Consider the following 21,000-nt stretch of genomic DNA (forward strand, 5'->3'; position numbering starts at 1 on the left):
ATTTTTAAATGCATTAGCATCAAAATAACACAATAAAGAACTCAGAAATATTACGATTAGCTGTGAGTCACTGTGTCTGTGGTTGTCCATTATATTTTTGACAGGTGACTTGCTATTTGGCGCGCAAACCTAAATAGTGACAGTGTAAATATCAAAGAGGAAATTAGTTTCTCTGTTTATCTGGTAGCCGGCGATAATACGTATTAGATGTGTGTTCAAAGATATACCAACGTTAAGGGATAAAATAACATCACAGGCGTTTCGAGTTCAAATGATTGTTATGATTTCATTTTTTATTTTGTGTGATAAAGACGTAATTCCAAACGATTCCAACTAAAAGCTAAAAATATTAAGACCGAAAACTTTTGAATGTTGATGTGGGATGAAGACTGAAAGGATTTAAAAATCTTAGCCTTATGCATTAAAAAGTAAAGTGCTGCGTTCGAGTGTACCGTACACACCGTGCATAAAACATGTTAAGCATTTCCTTTCGCCTTGATAGCTGACGGAATCTTTAAAAGTTCTTGTCGCAGATAGTCGCATGTATCGTGTCCACAATTATTAAGTCTGCATATATGAATGTAAGATACGTTAGCAAGGTCGCAAGTTATCACATAAATATGTACTACTAGCTTCCGACCTCGACTCCGTCTGCGTGGTATTAAAAAACAAAAATGCCTATGTGTTAGTTCAGACTATGCTTTACATGTATGCTAAATTCCGCCGTTTTGTCTAGAAACTCTAACAAGCATCCATCCATCTCAACTTTCGCATTTATAATATTAGTAGGATATACTATAGAAATTACTAATTCTATTAAAGTTTTCTGCTCATAGTCTCAATTTTGTTAAAATTACGTAAATTCCCCGATCACGGAATACATAATTGTCAAGTTTGAAAATAAAATAACAGAAGTATTTTATTCTGAGTGCGAGAAAGTGTCGCCGTCCATCATTATTAGAAGTAACAAAGACGTGTACAGATCCAAGTTTTACGTATAAATAACTTCTGAAAATGTGTTTAAATAAATCAACATACACTGATTTATTTTCGTATCGAAAAGAAAGTAATAAATAACGATGAATAAGTAAGCCCACGCCAAATTATACGGATAAATGTAAAAATGTCATCGATCATTACATGCCTTATATAGGCATGTAATGATCGATGACATCATTATCTTAGATAAAACCATTTTTTAAATTATCTACATTTCCTTCAGTTTATTAGTGATTTATATCACTTTTAGCGTATCACTTTCAATCCAATCGAAATATTCATTGACAAATAACAATCAATAAACCCACAACACAAAACACGGATGAAGCCGCACGGGAACAGCTAGTTTCTAAATAAAATAGATCATAATTAAGATTATCATGTTACAACAGATAAAAATGATTTAAAGCTTTCCTAGCTTTACGAGAAGGTTAAAAACTAATGGGCAATTAAAACCACGTAACTACGTCTTGTCTCGAGTAATCTTAAAATAGCCAGGGTACATGCATGTTATGAGTGTGGTAGAGTCGGTCGTTGTTATAATTTATTGTTAACGTAGCGCATTAATTCCGCTCTAAATATTTTGTTGTCTATGCGTCAGCGTGGCTTAACTTGTCACGCCTGTGAACCTTAGGGCGTGGTAAAGGGTAATCTAATAATCGAGTTCGTATGACCCTTTCAGATAAAGGACTAGTGGTCTATAATATTATTGTTGAAAATTATAATACTTTTTATTTGAAAATGTTTGAGGTCTTAAAGTGATTAAGTCATAAGTTCCTATAGTAAAAGAGAAACATATTAGTTTTAACGTAATTAGTATATTCCTATTTCCATATTACGGTATGTAACATGAGTCCATAGAGTACATAGGGTGACAGACATGTCGGCGACGTGTTTGTATTAGATTAGTTTTGTTCATCCCATAGCCTCCAGCTGTTGCCGGTCTATTGTCTGCTAGTCTATCTATAGTCTTGTCTGCAGCAGAATTCCAGCACGGTTTATATCAAAATTTAGATATGTCGTTCATTAAATTTAAAAAACTTCATGTAATTGTAGAAACTCTTGCTTGATTATTTAAATGTCAGGTATGTATGTATGTACATATGTATGTATTACATAGTCCTCGTATAGTTCAAAGGAAAGAAAAAGGTCCTCAAATTCGCTACAAATCCCGCAATCTATTGAAAAATTCCATTTATTTTTCGTTTATTCTTACCTTGCATAGTTTGATCCGTTTGTAATGAAGGCGATTTTATGTGTTACCTTCATACCAAGAAACTAAGATTTCGTTTTTGAGGAATATTCTTTAATAGTAATAACGTCAGTAAGATTCTTCAAATTAATAATTATTTTTCCAATATTGTGCAATTATATATTAAAAACAAATTTAACATACAATGTACAACTTAGAATTGCAAAATATCTTTTTACTATCATGACCATTATACTCAGATGGCAACATTCCAAATTGTTCTAAAAGTTTTGGATCTAGAACATGTACTAATAGAACTATTACAATTTTAGAATAGTTGTAGAAAGCAGTAGATCCAAATTTCCTTCAATAGTAATACTTCAACACCTAATTACAGTAGTTTTTACGACTTAACTGTATTTATTACGTGACTTATATATTTGTTGTCGACGTAGAAGTGGAGAATATAGAGAACGTAATAAACTTCATACACGGCAGTAAAATAATACAATAGTACGCAACATATAAGACAACTATAAAAATATGATCGTAAATATATTATGTTATTACTAGCTTTCGCCCGCGAGTCCGTCCGCGTGGGATTAAAAAAACAAAAGTGAGTAGCCTATGTGATCGTCTAGACTTACTGTGCATTTATACAAAATTTCATCGAAATTTCAGCCGTTTAGGCTACAAACTCTAACAAACATCCACCCATCCATGTAAACTTTCGCATTTATATTAGTAAGATTACGAGTATCTACTATTTTACAACATATTATTGCATCAGAGAGCAACAACAATAATTAATAACTAAAGCTAACCAAATTCATCTTGGATACAATTTTGTATACTTAATCCTATCTTTGTGCATAAACATTGTTAGAGGAGAATTTCTAGCTCTCTGTTAAACTAATAAATTATTCAGAGTTGTACCGCACGAGCTACATAACACAAATTGTATTACGTATAAGTTTGAACAAGTTATTGTAGAATAATGCAGATGTACACATACTTCATAATGTTTGCGGTCAGGGTACGCTACACATCCGCTACCAGCTCATATTAAAATCTGTATCTGATTTAAGTTCAAAGATAACCTAGATTTTTGATTAAAGAAATATGACTAACCTAATTTTGGGATAAGCTTATTAGAGGTTTAAAGGATTAACATTCAAGGCTTATTTGAAAAGATTACTAAATAGTAAACAAGATTTAAGAATGGATATAAGAAAATTACGAGATAGTCCTTTGGGAGAAACCTTTTGTTACTTTTTAAACGGTTTCCTAGATTGTTATAATTGTAGCTATAATATAAAATATATTTTTGTACCTAACACACACTGAAAGGATCGTTTATCACAACTGTACTCGTGAAGTTTACGATCTTGTTGTAATTAGTAGTTTAGTGTAGCAATAAATGTGGTGAGAAGTTCAATGTAAGTCGTTAACGTGGTTAAGGTCGGGGTTAAGGCCTGATGACTGTTACAAACTACGCCTATCCTGGGAACTTCTATATTGTCACTTGCACACAGAAATGACAAACACTTTTTTCCAGTAAACGTTTAGTCAGTCACGGATAGTGTAGGTTGTTTACGAGGTATCTACCCTGCTAAGTAAAGATATATTGAATGTGATATTGGTATAATTATACATAGAAGTTTAGTTAAGTAAAGTGAGTTTATTATTTTGTATTCGTATAAATTAGCCAATTATAAAATGTATGGTAGCATCAAAACTGGACTCATTTATTAAAGTTGTTTTATATACTGGGCAGGAATCCATGATGAATTCTTGGGGATATGGCTTATAAAACCTGATATAATAAGGTTTCCCGCATTCCCGCAAATAGGAAACATCATCCGCGTGTCGGCGGCGTAAAGATATAACGGTCTTGAGGTTTGCGGTCTGTCCCTTCAGAAGTGTTGATTGCCTACTACTGTTTGATAAAATAATAATAACATATTTGGAACCTTTTTGAATTCAATGGTTATTAACCCCGTAATCTTAGTAAAATATCAAGTACAATAAAGACTTTGAGTGTGTGTTCTAATTTAACAAGTGAATGATTTTCTGAAGGTTCCAAAAATCAGTCAACTGTGGGTTTTAGGACTTTAGTAACAAAACCTTAATAAGACTTATTTTAAGGATCAAAACTATTAAATCTTAACATTTTATTTATTCATAAATACGTTCGTTGGATTTGTTTTCTTGTTATTTAATCAGTGTGTATAAATCAATCGTAATGTTGTCCAGGATATCTCAAGTCCGTGACAATGAAACTATTGAACAGGACCTATGCCTTTTGCCTTCACATCACTGTCAAGCCGGCACACTGATAACATATCGCATGCTCTGCCACGGCCTGCAAGCTACCGTACACAATAGCATATATGGCTGAACATCCTTACAGAAATTTAGTGTAAACTGCTTTGTTTTTTTAACAAAGCAGTTTACACTAAATTTCTACTACTATTTTTTTTAAAAAGAAAAAAAATCAGAAGAAAACAATTGCAAAACTATAATAAAAAAAAAATTATGCATGTTTTAAATACTGAATTTCATACAATAAAGACAAAGGAAAGTTTTAAAGCAAATTAGCTGTGCATTCGCCAGCTGCAGTAAGTTTTCTTGATAAGAAGCTTAGCCTTCACCTTGTTAATGTGAATCCATTGTCCCCTCAACAACTGTCAGTTTTTATAAAGAAAATAGACTTAAACAAAGAAACTTCTAAATGTTTAGTACGCTTTATGGAATTATACTTATTTTATAACATTGCCACTACAGAATTTTAGTACAATATCAAAACATCTCTGTTGTTTTCTAGTTATTTGTGTACCACGTGTATATTGATTCGGTGTCGAAGATGGGTACTGCTTTAACATTCTTTGATTTAGGGTCAAACATTCGGATAAACTGCCTGTGCGTAACTGAGAGTTATTGCCAGTGAACAATTAATGTTGGGTTTCAGAAGTTTCAACTAATTTGGTCATTACCTAGCGACTCATTAATAGGTTGACCTATGTTTCAACGGAATTAAACCCCAAGTTACTTAATTCGGATTAAATTTCATAAATTCATCCAAACAGCACTAACGAATAGTTAAACGTAGGTGGGATACCGATCATAAGTCACGATATTTGTAGTTTATGTTTAGGGGTAAGGTACTCACGCGATTGCATCTATCATGTCGAGGCCCATCTCGACGGTGCAGCGCGCGTGGTCGGCACGCGGCTCGGGCAACCCGGAAACGCAGTAGTAGCAGTCGCCGAGGATCTTAATGCGAAGACAGTGGTTGTCCTACACAAATACATTACAGTTATACAGTACATAATACTTTGGAATTAAATAACACTGTTGTAAACCGCACACTTTTTTATAGTTCACAGATTTTGCTCGGGATTTCGTTTGCGTAAAAAATAATAGATATATTAAAAAGGAGCCTATGTTGATAACGTAGCTTTTCAATGGTGCTTCAATACGTAAAAAATTACAAATCCTTTCGGTTTATAATATATAGTACAGATTTCTTAGATATGATTATTGAATACGTACATTGGCGAGTTGGTCGAATCGTCCAAAGAGTTCGTTAAGCAGACGCACTAACTCCTGGGCGCTGCACTGCGATGCGAGTACCGTGAAGCCTACGATGTCCGCGAACAGAATGCTGCAACAATAAACAACAATATTCATTTTTACTAAAATTATTTGTTGAATAATAATCTCAAACTACACCAGTCGAAATAACTGCTAATTGTAATTATCGATGTTTCCGTAGTGCATGGTGCTAATTACAATGGGAAACGTGTGCGGAATACGGAAGGATGCAAGATACCATGCTCTGTGTTATTAGCGCCCGTGTTAGCACAATTACTAAGCAAGGTCTAATTCTATTAATTTTACTTCAACCGAACGTAATTCTTATTTATTTTCATGTAACTTGGCATCTTTTGTTTTTTTAAGTAAAAAGTTTATAATTTTACTAAACGAAATATTCGAAAGCAGTCGCACGAGCGCTTTTTAATGCACGTTAAAAAACTAATTAAATAGAACATATGCATTTCAATAATAGTAATTTGGATAATACATTTTATTGCGTATTGTTGCATTTTGATCCCTGGTCGAACGAAACAAGAGTGATTTTAAAATGTTCGTATAAGAAGGCGTCAACGTTGAGGGTGAAAAAGCGACCGTTTGAATGAGGGCTAAAATGTAATTCATTCAAAGAAGGTTTTTATATGTGTTGTAGCAGTGTTGTGGTGCTGGAATTTTAATGTTCATTGCAGGTGGCACTAACAGGTGCCCGCAGCTGCAGTTCAAAGAGACTATCCAATTAAAGAGGAGTGCGGAACTGCGCTGCTGTTTACCCGACCACCGACCGCAGCGGTATGCGCTCGTAGACGTGGCGTAAAACAATACTCATTACCTAGCAACAGAGAAATAATTATATGTTTTTTTTTACATTGACTGAAAGATTTACAAGTAACGTTTTCAAGTAAATCTATACTAATATAATAAAGGGTAAACACACATTACTTTTAGGCGAAGGAAGCAAGGTTATTATAGTGAAGGTAATTTATGCAATTTTAACAATTTTATAATTTCATGTGGATGAAGCCGCACGGTAATAGCTAGTTACTACGTAGGAAAAAGGTTATCTTTATTTTAAATTTTTATATTGCTTTAAATATAATTCCTGTCGGCAAATGACGTGTGTTAACAATCTTTACAATAATAGTTAGGATAAATTTATAGATAGCAATGTTACTGATCGTAAAATATGGCAACATAACTGTAGAGTAAATTCTAGAAATGGAATACATTAGTTTGCTAACGAGCTCTTTTGTGCATTTAAACGTTATTGAATTTCTAGGAACAGTACAGAAACGGTTGTAAAGTGAATCACAAAGTGCAACTGATTGATCGCGATGTTTGGCCGGTTGCCAAGTGACGCGCGCTCCACAAATAACAATAAATTGTTGGCCCCAAAGGTGTCAACTAAAAATTTGGAACCAATTTTAACGACCAGTAGAGTTCAATCAATCAATATAAACTTGGATCTAAACGTAATTTACAACTAGAACATTAATTTTTAATTAGATTGTAAAATTTATATTCTAAAGCTTATAAGTTCGGCTCATAATGTAAAAGATTTTTCTTAATAAGTCGTGTTCGGCATATTGTTCACAAGATCTTTTTTTACATTTTAATGATTTTGATTTACCAATAAAGAAAAGAAACATTGAAAATTTAAATCTTTTATAAAGCTTTTGTTACTGAAGTTTAGCTTTGGCAAAGCTTGGAACATGAAATGCGAAAGAGTCGTAAAATAATATCATGTATTAATTCCATTAACACTAGAAGTAGGTCAACATCCAGACAAAAAGTAATACATGTCTGCTTTCTTCATGGGTTATACACATAATATAATATCCAATTGTCTCTCATACGTCGTACTTTGAGAAAATTGGAGATTTCTAGATCAAATATTATTTTTGTCAAGCCAAAACTTAGTAAAAGCAAAATTCTGTATAGAATATACATATTACTAAATATAAAGTTTATCTTTGTCTAGAACAAGTTAGTTAAGTTTGCGTTAAGTAATAATATTACGTAACGCGTTTCAACATTTCGTCTTCTATGTTCTATTGCATATTTTAACAAATTTATTAAATCTACATGAAATAAAACTTGGTGAATGAAATGTAAACTCATCGCATAAAAAATTAAGTTGCCTGTTTTTAATATTTTTGACGTCATTCCGAAAGCATCACAGCATATTAATTAATGTCATGAATATAGACAGTTAACATTTAAATCAGTCATTTAAAACGTGTATGAAATATTAATGGTCCATTATTTCTAACCACTCATAGAACATTTATGTTCCACTTAGAATAAAGAAGATTGAAATATGTATAGTAATTTATTAGATGCTCCTATCGCAACTATCATATAAATATTATAAATGCGAAAGTTACGATGTATGGATGGATGTTTGTTAGCGTTTGAAGCCTAAACGGCTGAACGGATCTCCATGAATTTTGGCACAGGCTTAGAGCATAGTCTGAAAGAACACATAGGCTACTTTTTATCCCGGGAATAGTTATGGTTCCCGTGGGATTCTTTAAATTAGTTTTTTAATGTTTACTCGATCATTCTGCAACGGTTCAACATATATTATTGAAATTTGGCGCAGATAGAAAACAAAGTCTGGAGTACACATGGGATAAGCTTCATCCCCGAGAAAGGTCCGATTCCCGAGGGATACGTAGCTTTTTGTTATTTATATAGTTCGTATGTTTTCTAATACCAAGCGGACATAGTCGCGGGCAACAGCTAGAATTCAATAAAAAAAACCGAACCCAACAAAAATTCGAATCATTAAACTTGTAAAACCATTTAAACTGTTGACAAACCGTTAAATATAATGAAATTGTTATTTTTAAAACGAACTGCCTTATTCACAAAAAAATTAACGTCAGCAAACATCTCGAGTTAAACCATAAAATTACTTTAATGGGAATTTAAACTGTAAGTATTTAAATGTTTACCGACACTTACATTTTCATCGCAACATCGTAAACAAAACTGAAATTACCAAGTAGAGTTTTAAGCTGAGACGTCTCAATAGAATATGGTTTACGTAAGCAACATTTTCTAAATAATCTCATAGAACATTTACATGTGTACGTAGGTCTGGTTATCGTTGTTAAAACGTAGCAAAAATCTTTCAACTAATTAAACATAACTTTGACAGAAATAGGCAAATGTTATTTAGAATCTACGTTCACATAATAGAGTGGATGTTCAAAGGGTGTGGTATGCTAAGCCTTGCACGCCTTTGAGTTTCTGCAATGACGTTAGATTCCTCATTTAATATCAGTGTAAACCTATGCATTTTATTTTGAATTTCCAATCGTAGTACACTTAATTCAAAGATGTACATCGTCAATAATAACGAAACATGTCCCAAGTGTCTCTTGTAACACTCACAAACTACAGTTTTAGCTTTATATATTTTTTTTGCTTTCATACCGGTGTAATTTTCATTTTCAGAGGCCGCCATTTGCCAACGCTTTAAATCAGCTGGCGAATGAAGTTCTTTTAAGAGCCATGATGCATAAACTTACTTTGCAAAAGTTGATTGCGCTTGCGTAAAATACGTGGCAATTATAATTGGATTCACGATTCGAAATTAAAAAGGTCTGTTTTATGCGAGAATGGATATAGCTTTGAGTAGAGGCTTTTGTATAAAATTGCGTTTTTGATATGCCAGCCAGCTGTTACCGTGTTTGTTTCAAAAGGAAATAGTCAAACATTCAGATATATTGTGTTTGATCATAGAAGGATTTTGCGCTGCATATTTTAAACGTGTGATAGTGATTAAAAACGTAATAAAAAAGTTAAGACATAGTATCAATATATTGTTTAATCGTTGTTTAGTAGAAAAAAAGTTGTGTTTTAACTATTTTTATTTTCTTTTATGTAAAAGTGAAGACGTTTCATATTTTCATGTTGGGACAAGCTACGTGTACGTTTGTCAATATATCGTATGCAAGTATATCTCATTAATAAGACAACACAATGAGACGTTTGGATGTTAGCCAAACTTATTTGAACTGTGGACAAGAAATTGTGGTCTCAAAATGAATTATTACAAGAAGAATCAATAAACAATAATCTTTCAACACGAAATTTATCAAACGATATAATAATGTATCTGCCAACCTTGTTTGTAGCAAAGGAGTATGAATTACAATCTGCTTTGTGTTGTTTTTCAAGTACGAGTTCTATAGAAAACATAAATTTATGATTTAAATAAATTGCTCTCTTAGCTTACTAGATACAAGATTCTGCGATCTGAAGTTTTCAGGTTTACTTTTATTTTTAATACCTGAAGTTAATCTCAGCGTGTACTTAGCAGTATTGTTAGATGTTTTAAATAAAATTACTTGTGGAAATTTGTTGTTAAAATGCATCTCACTCTTCTTAATTACTTTACCAGCATATTTCTTTGCTTAATGAAGGTGATTTATAAATTGTATGAATGGAAATATTTATGGATATACTAGCTTTAGCCCGCGACTACGTCTGTTTGGAATTAAATGAAAACTACATTCTCTGCATCTATGCCAAATTTCATCGAGATCCGTTCATCAGGTTAGGCTACAAACTCTAAAAAACATCCATCCATCTAAACTAACGCATTTATAATATTAGTAAGAATTTTAAATAGAAGTAAGGGAAATATGACTAGTTAACACGTTTTCGATCATGTTTTTGACATGTAAACTAGGGGAAAACACATTAGTACTGTGCAGTGACAAATTGAAGTCGCGTTAGTACGTGATGTATGGCTTCGCCTGAAAGTAATGACGCTGAAATTGTACAGCGTTTTGCGATTGTCCACTTTCTGTTCTAATTTATTACAGAGATTTACCCTTATAGCAATAGTTAGTAAGAAAAAAACAATTTAAACATTTCAAAATACAGAAAATAACTTCTTATTTTTTTTTTATAAATTTTATGGCACTAAATATTGATCTTAAAAAATTAGTATTACTATTCATCATTACCAGCTCACTATACGTCCCCACTGAGGGGCTAAGAGTCTACCCTAAGTTTAGTGTGGGCCACTAGGCCAGTTTTACTAGGCATAGACTACAGTATAGTGTTACTATTAATAAACTTAAAATAGCAAACGCGTTCGTCATAGTAAAACATTTTATTAGTTTTACAACACATTTACATTAAATAAAATATAAGTAAACACTATTACCGCAAATAACAATAACATTGATTACTGTTTGCATTGCGGAACAAATGTAAATTTTTAAAACGTAGTACACCGTATTGTTAAATCAATTTTCCTTATTACAGAGTTTAAAAATTGTAGAATTGCTCAGTTTATAAGATAAATAGCAGACATTGAGAAGTTAATTTTTTATAAGTCAGACTAAGTTAATTACAAGTCAAATGTAAAAGGATCAGGAAGAGTGCGAGACTTCCTCCCGGAGAACAAAACGTCCTCTACTCGTACAACGGACAATGTTAAAGTCAATTGGGACGTGCTCGGAAATTAAACGATATTAAATTGAACGTTGAATACTATTTAATTATTGCTAAGAGACTAAAATTAAATGTATAAGTTAATGTTATTTAAATTAAAGATAATTTCAGGTTACATTAACAGAGCATTAGTGCTAAGTCTGATTTATTTTACTGTACTATTTCAAGGTTGGTAACCCCCAATAAAATTAACTATAATTAAATCAGCTTAAATTGAGGTCGGTCAATGTAAATGTTGATTGACGGAATCTGTTAGTTTTGGCAGAAAACCTAATGTTATGACAGATGTAAGATAAACCACCTTTTATAAATGTAGAACAAAGAGAATATTACGTAAATATTTATAACCTTTAATTTTGTGAAATAAACTTTGATACTTCAATATACTAGAAGTTTGTATGAAAGTATTTTTTGCGTTTAAAATGTTTGTAGAAACGAGATAAAAGTAGATTCGATCAAACAAAACAAAAAAGCCTGTGTCGTGGATCGAAATTAATTAATGTTCGATCATTTGAACTGTCGGGAGTAAAAGCGACTTGGAGAAAAAGAATAAAGGAAAACACTTATTCACTGTCCAAACAGAATCCCACGATTAGTTCATTCTTACGTTATTATTCTGATAATTGAATTCGCATTACCAAAACAAAAATCGAACTACGGTAAATTATTTTTTAAATGCTTAATCTTCAAATAGTATCCCTTTATAACATTAACATAACTAAAACATTTGAGTATCAAATCTATACTAATATAATAAAACGTAAACACACACTAATTTGTGGCGTAGGATGCCAGAAATCACAAAATGTTTTTCAATAATTCCTTCTTTATTAAAAAGCCAGACACTTACCACACGGTTTAAATGGGAAAAGGACCATAAACTACCAACTGCCAACTCTGTAACAACACAAAAACTTCTGGGTCGATTTCCAAAATTATTTCACCATTAAAAAGCAACGTTATCAGTAAGTAACAGGCTATTTTTATATTGTTTTTTTTTAATCTTGTGGACGAAGTCGCGAGCAACAGCTAGGAAAATATGTATTTGATATGGAGAAGTATCCAAGAGCCATTATCGCTGGGAAATGTATTTTAAAAAGTGAAGTTACATTGCGCCGCTACACCACGCCACGCAGCGGTTTAACGAGCTTATTTACTGAGACTACAATTAAAGCGAGAACAAGCTTACGTAACATAATGACAGCGTTAACGTCCTTATCTTAATATTTTCCTTTGATTTCACTCGATTTAATTCAACTCTTTCCAGTTATGAACAACTTCAAACCATGAAAGAAAAATCATTACGATATATTCCAAACTATAATATTCAGATGCAAAGTACGAGGTTAGACCATTTACTTATAATTTAAATAGCAGTGTTTATAACGCAATACAAATTATTATTACTGTTATAAATTTTTTTATTTAGATGTTATAAATTTGGGAGAGAAAATTTCCAGACAGATTAGGGGGACAGCCAGACAATCCTATCAGCTTATTATCCGTTTAGTGTAAAGGGATAAACTGGGCCGTAGACATTTCGTCGGCGTTATGTAATATCCTTAACAAAGTTATGCAAAGATGTTATCAACAAATTATATGCTTATTAGATGGTTTTAATACTTTTATATTTGATATTAATACAACCGCTTTGAGTAATAAAATACAAGCAGTTCACAAATTTAATTAATTACTTGCAATTACTGATATATTGTTTCCACATATTTGAAGTTTAAACAGTTACTACAAATAATATAAGAAGTTGGCAGTTGTATATCTAAAACTTGTACATTCGTCGGAGTATATACGCTTTTGTTTCGGCTTTGCATCACCAGGGGGCGCACTTGTCGCATTCTACTGTTTATCACGCCAGCGCAAGTTTTACTTGTTTTAAATACACTACAAAAGAAATTTGCACTGCCTGTTTTTTTTTCGTGCATCGCATAATGTAAAACACTTTACTCGGATATGTTTTGTAAACTTAAATATCCATAACAATTGTGTTGAAACATTTAACAATAACAGTATCTAAATATTAAGTCATACGAATTTCGTAATATGAACAGAGATATTAATCATAATATACTTGTGGGTACAGTCAGTAACAATTATAACTCACTCGAGATACTGAACAGGTCAGTACGAGAGATTCTTATCTAATAGTTATTTCACTTGTCAACACTGTCAAATACAAGAACATGATGGATTGTAGCAATCATTACAGACGTACAAACCAATTGGACAACCATTAGAGGGCTTCTAGCAATTAATCTACTGCGTCACTCCATCTATATATAGCTATTTTAAAATCAAATATGAGATAACACAATTTAAAACTAATTGTTTTATAACTTGGGAAGAAATCTGTTTGATTAAATCTCAATTTGAATTAAGAAAGAAGTATAATATACTCGTATAACAAGTAAACGAACCAAAACAATATTTCTAGTAATTAAAAAATATCGAAATGAAGCGTTAAGTTTTTGTTGTTTTTCAGCATTGCACGCCTACTGAAACATCTAAACAAAAAGAATTCAAAAGGAGTGGAAACCAACGTTTATTGTGGATATGGCTCGAAGTTAAACAAAAAAGGATCGACGGTGAAAATTTCACGCTCGAAATAAAAGATAGTTTCGATAAATCCCCTCGAGAACAGATATCCTAGATGCGCAAACTGTAACAAAACACTATCTAAAAAATTGTCTGAGTTTGATAAAAAAATCTCAGTATTTAGCCTGGGTGTCAACTAAAATATTTATTGATTAATTAAGTATTAAAAAGCAATTTTCAGATATAAGAACAAATATTGGTAACGATAAAAATATCAATTTTATTTAAGTCAAGAGTAAAAATACATACAAAGGCTAAAAGCCTTAAACTAAAGCCTAAAAATAAAACGTGTGAAAGTGTTTACACGCTCAGATTTTCTTTTAAATAGTTAGTAATCACATCAGAGCGATGACCTGGAAATAATTGCTTAATGGAGCCGAGTGTTGAGCTTTATATAACACGGGTCATGGTAAAACTTTGCCTAGAGAAATCTTATTTAAAAACTATACTAAATATAATCTTGCAACTTAATTCTAAATATCTATAAGCCTAATTATAACTTGTTCATAGCTTACGGTTTGCTTTTTTAAATTGTATAAAAGAAAGCACATTTTTAATTTATTAATAGAATGTATTATTATCACTGATCACTATAAATGGATAGGTCATGGCTTGAAAATAACAGTCTTTGCTTCTCAAACGCGCTTAATGATATAAATGACAATTACTTCTATCTCTATAAGTTATTGCTCACCATCGCCACCAAACCGCGACTGTCAGCGCAAACATGGAGAAAAACGAATAGATACAAAATACCACGCCTGTCTATTACCAATAAGCACATATTGATTTCAAACCGTTTACAAAATTGGACCTCACTATGACTATCTCAGACACTACCTGCTAGCAGATAAATCATATCGTCAACATGTACTGTCGTCAAGTTGATAAAATCGCCTATGTTTTAGCGCCAAACACAAAGCGGGCTCGATTGATCCACTGTACGTTGGCCTTTAGCCAAGTAACGCCACTTCACAATACACTTTACACGAGGTTCACAATGAAACAAACAAATCTATAAGTTTTGATATGACAATTTCAACAAAATGTGAAATCAAGACTACTCAAGTAGTTATATTATTCCGGAGAAGATGTGACCTAAGCAGCTAACGGTACCTTTTAATAAATCGGATGGAATTTTGTCTCTACGATAACTATCATCTCAATAACTTCTAAAAGTAAAATATTTGTGTTCTTAAGTCATCCCATTTGACATAAATGATTTTTGGTAATATCCAACATGGTTAATGTTTTACATAAAGAAAAATTATTACAATACAATTGCATGTCAGATTGTATACATAAAAGATAAACAAAAATACATTATGTCAGCGTTATTAAATTTTGTTCACGATTTTCATACATTAATTTAATTTCAAGATAGTATTTGGGGGTTTAAATTTGCCAGCGCATAGCAAAGTAATGCGTAAATATCCGGTGGCTAAATACGAGATCTGACTCATCCTGCAAAACTACTAAAAGAAAGGCTACCAATAAGCAAAAATATAAAAAAAGTCCACATACATTGTTTTGTTATTTAGATTACATGAAAGGTAATTTATCTGTAGCTTAATATGTATAAATTTATTAAGTTTATTTTGTATCCAGATTTATTAGAGGTACCATTCTTTTTCTTTTGAAAAAAAAACAACTGTTCCGGTTGATCACACGAATCAAGGATGGCATAACTCGTCGAACGTGATTTTTTTTCAATGCAACAGGTAAATAATTCTTACATCCTATAAAAATTAACTTATCAAAAACACGGTCGAAACACGATTCCAAATTAATATTATAAGCATCGTTTATGAATATAAAATATTTTTATATCTGTAACGCATTGATTTATGAAGATTACATTCCATTTTAAAATAAACGAAGAAACGATACGTGACTTCGATAAAATATTAGTTTTCTTAATTTGATATTTAACATGTTTGGTAAGAAAAAAAACCCGCATAAGTATCCATCTATCAACACGGCTTTTAAAATTTGAATATAAAAACACAAAAAAAAATGTATTTTAAAAACAATTTGTATATTTAAAAAGATTTACATTCTAAATAGTTCGCGTTTATGTCTTTTATTTGAAGTTATTAATGTCTAATAGCACCTTCAATAATAAGCTCCGATATTCCATTTGCTGATTTTATAATTAAAGCTGGATCTTGTTCAGATGACCTATTGAATCGATGAAAGCTATTGAATTTGTAAAGCTGCCTTCACGAGCGGACACAGGCGAGTGGAGAGCGAAATGACTGCGCTTAATTAACTTGTATTCATACTTATTTACAACTGATTATGAAGCTTGATGTGAAAAATGTAAGAATTAATGATGCATTGAAATTGTATTACTTCGACAATATAAAGACCTTGATATAGACATTAATATCTTTGTACTTAACATGATGTCACTATTCACCTTAAATGGTTTTAAGGCGGCTATGTAAATATGTTTGCAGTACTAGCGATTTGCTCTAGCTTCAGCCGGTTGACAAAGAATATACGACTGAAAAGTCGACGGTAGTCTCAGTCAAATTGAGATAGACACTGGGAATGCGACAAAGAGATATTTTATATGTATTTAATGGCATAATAAATGTCGTCGACTGTCTATAAGATGGTAAAATTCTCAAGCATGTCAAAAAACTCACTTTTATACCCTTGCACAATACATCGTAAATTTTAAAGTATATCAGCGTGATTTCGATTTCCTTACAAACCAATAACATAATGATTGCATGAACAAAGAGTTGTAAAATGTTAATTGCCAATTCACTGCGTATTGCTTATTGTCATCTTATTTACGATTTAACGACACCTACATAAATAATGAGATTTCTCGATCTTTTTATGGTGTGCACATTGTAGGTAAATGTACACAGTACAGTTCATGAATAGTCCATAATACTTGTATTAAGATTTATTTGTAGAAAAATGTTCTTTTGACGCTATGGTATGTTTACTCTAAGCAAATTGAAATTATTTTGTCTCATGTTCAATAACGTAAGTACAGAGTAAAATTAATTCATTTCACCTACAACGCGCCACAAGCACAAATCCTGGCGTCACTCACGAGACAGAATTTCTGTTTAAAAGCTTCTTTGATATCGGAGTTAAGTTGCGGTATCCGTGAAGTTCCCTGCGTGTCGACACTCTAAGTTATAACTAAATTAGGCGGCTGTATATTTAGTAAAAGCGTTTGTGCGTATTCACTTTGAAATTCTGTCAGTATACGTACGTATGTGCGTTTACTTTCTATACTTAAGTGCTTTGTTAACTTTGTGTAGTTATGATAATAATATTACTTACTTTATTATTAATAGTTACATCAAAATTTTAGTTCCCCGTCGTGTAGACGTGTCTCGTGACAGGGTAAAGTAATTAGTGAGCGATAACATGGAGTGTAATGAGTGGATCGTTTCGTAAACGATAACGCAAGCGCTAGGAATTCCTTAAACACTATATTTAGTTTAAAAATAAAATTGTTTGAGATGTAGAAATGAATAGTATATAGTAGTGAGAGGATAAAGATGTAAATGTCACGTTTATTTTATTGATCAGTCTCATATTGCTGGATTTGGATGTGCGCCAACACTCTTGTTACTCTCTCCAAGACAATAATACTGCCAAGTATAAGTGGTCACCGGCTTGTTTACTTAGTAGTGAGATACGGCGGGGAAAGCGACCGCGTGACTAACCTGACTTGCTCGTGCTTCTGTATATAGATCTTGTGGAACTGCCCCTCCACTGGCGATATGATGTCATTCTTCATCTCCATCGCAACGTGTTGAGGCAGCACTGACAGCAGTAGACGTTCCTGTAGAGAAATATTTCGTAAGAATATGCTTAAAACAAAATGTAAATTTTCACAATAAAGTCCAGTATTCTGCACCTATTATCGACGAGACGATAGTGAAATTAGCTTATACAATTTAAGTGCACACTCCTTACAATGCGTTCTCTGAAAAACAAAGCCTAACTAGATATTGTATGTGACCTCAAAATGCAATGGAATTTTCTACGCAAAAGGAAAATTATAATTTATGTCTATATATTCCTCTACTATTTGTAAAAACTGTAGGTACATTTTTTGTTACTACTTATTTAAATTCATAAACTTGCAGGTTTTTACCTGCAGTAAGTTTTTAACTTAACGTTTTTTTCTATTACTAATGTAAAATGAATATTTACTCGTTCACGATCTCATATACAAATTAAATAATTTCTTGTTATATTTTGATGTACAGAAATAACACTATACACTCTGTAGGCAATATGGAAGGTATTGATTTCATGTAATCGTAGGCGACGCGGCGATATCCTAACTTTGTAAGGCGTGATTGATCCCGGCATGGGATCAGTAGGGATCGGTTACGGCCTCTAACGTTAATACGAACAGTTACGGCCCGTGTGCACATGTTACACTAATATTATACTCAAATTGAATTAATTTATTATTCAATATATGCCAAATTAATGTATACTAACGCTGTGTTTGGATTGTTTTCAGAATTTTATACTTTACCTAATACTATCTATCTACTACGTTAGAGTTGTTTAGGGATTACAAAAGACCATCAATGAAGTACCAAAAAAGAACCGTAAGTGACAATTTAAGAACAAAAATACACAGACAGTTAACAGTGAAAAAATGTTTTGTTATAAAGTTCTATATGACTCTATTAACCAATGAAAATTAGTTGTAAACTTTATCATAACAGAAAATAGTTTTCGAGTCCTGAGGGTATTGCAATACAGTTTCCTCATACTTAGTAAGTAACTAAGTAAAGTTAGTAAGGAAAGACGTCTAAAGTTATACAATACGGAGTAATATTAATATAAGTTAAGCAATAGGGTCTAGAAGTATCGAAATATGAAATCAAAAATCTTTAAAATGTGAATCTTTTTAATAACATATTAGATTACTTTGTTTGTTAATATATATTTCAACTAGCTTTTGCTCGCGACTCCATCATAACTCTAATAAACATCCATCTGTCCATTCAAACTTTCGCGTTATAGTTATAGTATGATTAGTGTCGTTTATGAAAAAGTTTAACCCCATGATGAAAGTACAGACAGCAAAGGTTGTACAGTCGTCCGCCACTTAACGTCATGATCGCTCACCTTTACACAATACGGTTATGACGAACCTCTATTGTTCTAAGAAAGGTTGAATACCCATCGGTATGTAACGTAAGCTCTTTTGTATCGGATTGTTAGACACAAGAGAGCATAAAGATCAAGACACAATATGGGATGAAATGTTAAGAAAATAATCATGGAAACAATATTAATTACTAGCTTTCACACGCGATTCCATCCCCGTAGAATTACAAAAACAAAAGTGAGTAGCTTATGTGTTCTTCCAGACTATCCTGTACATCTATACCAAATTTCGACGAAATCCGTTCAGCCGTTTAGGCTACAAACATCCATCCATCCATTTAAACTTTCACATCTATAATGTTAGTTAGAATAATTATTATTTATCCATATTCATCAACATTTCTTACTAAAGAAAGGTAAAATCATGCATACAAGTATTGACATCTTTTAGCAAATACACAAAAAAAATCATGTACAAATATCGGAATATTTTTATGCAAATACATTTAAGCTATTCAAACCCATATATTGTCCAATATAATAATATATTTATTTCATTTTCTGAAGATACCTTTAGTAAAAAATAAAATGTTAAAACCGGAAACGTCATATACAATACGTATTATAAAAAAAGCTTAAGTAATTAAAGTGACACATGATATGTCTATGCTTGAATAGTAGCGCGATAATTTCCACTATACTTATATAAATATTTACTCGGTGACGTCACTTTATGGCACTAACCACAAAGCCGTGCCCATATTGCATCACTCTTTCAAATTGGTTTATGCCAAATAAATATAGCTATTATAAATGCCATCAAAAATGGATACAAAAACACAGGGTTGGAAGCGAATCTCAGAGAACTGGAATTAATGAGCAATAACAGAACTCAGCGGTTATTACCCTCATCATTACTAACATCAACAGCAAGGAAAAGGAGGATAAAATGGAAATGGGGCCTACGGCATTAGTTATGCTGAAATTGTAGCATTCTCTTTAAATTACTTTCATAACTTTTACAAGAACTTGACTCTTTCGACAGGTTTTACAAGCTTATAAAAGATAGAATTTATGTACGTTACCAATTTTTCGTTTTCATCCTCCATATCTAAGCGTGCGGCGATGCAGTTTCGGGTGTCGAGGAAGGCGCGCCGTTGTGCCGTCTCCATCAGGGAGTGCATCAGCGCGCCAACCACGTTCACACAGACGAACACCACCACATTTGCCACCATCTGCAACAATAACAAAACCTTATGATCAAACAGTATAATGGAAACTTATCGAAAATGGTTAAGTAATGTAACTTAGTTAATGACAAACACCTGAAGACAATTTCATATTTGACGATAGTTACTATTCATAATACGAGTATTGTAAAACTTTTGCTGAAGCTCTACGATAGAAGATAAATATATAGGTAACTAACTTTGGCTCGCGACTTCGTCCGCGTGTAATAAAAAAATAATAATAAATACAGCCTATGTTATGTTACTCACAGTCACAGATAAACTAACTTTATAATGGTGATTTTTTTTAAATCAGCCCAGCAGTTTTACGTGAATCGAATACATACAAAAATCCAAAAATACAAATCTTTCCTCTTTATAATATTAGTGCAGATAGACCAAAACTTTTAGAATTTCTTGAATGCATTTCTCGTACTTCACTGTTATAATACTACGAAGTTTATGGTAGGATAACGTCTATCCTTTTCATTATACAGAGTAATGAAATAATTTGTACTTATAATTAACACTTAAAATAACTACTTTGACCTCGCATTACAGCAGCGTTCCTGCGAATGATAATTGTTGTATTTCGTTTATGTGCCGACATTCCTTTTGGATAAGTGTTACATACATCATATTTGCAGACTTGGACATTGCAAGTTTAGTATGTCCTTAAGAGGAAGCCGCATTCAATATAAAAAATTGACATCACCATCAAATAAATTTAAAATCAACTCACGAACTGTTGAACAAAGAACGTTATGTGTATGGATTAAAGTGTAC

At 32.2% G+C, this 21,000-nt stretch overlaps 1 protein-coding gene across 1 annotated transcript in view; it reads right to left on the reverse strand.

The window, feature by feature from the left end:
• LOC106109142 (Ca(2+)/calmodulin-responsive adenylate cyclase) overlaps nucleotides 1–21,000 on the reverse strand; it is a gene marked incomplete at its 3' end in the record, with an annotated part of 37,535 nt that overhangs the window by 7,851 nt on the left and 8,684 nt on the right. The window contains 4 exon segments of the mRNA XM_013290546.1: nucleotides 5,364–5,491; nucleotides 5,747–5,858; nucleotides 17,575–17,693; nucleotides 20,071–20,220. Coding sequence (XP_013146000.1) covers nucleotides 5,364–5,491; nucleotides 5,747–5,858; nucleotides 17,575–17,693; nucleotides 20,071–20,220 — 509 coding nt within the window.

The sequence above is a fragment of the Papilio polytes genome, unplaced genomic scaffold (assembly GCF_000836215.1).
Source record: "Papilio polytes unplaced genomic scaffold, Ppol_1.0 DF821289.1, whole genome shotgun sequence".
Taxonomy (NCBI): domain Eukaryota; kingdom Metazoa; phylum Arthropoda; class Insecta; order Lepidoptera; family Papilionidae; genus Papilio; species Papilio polytes.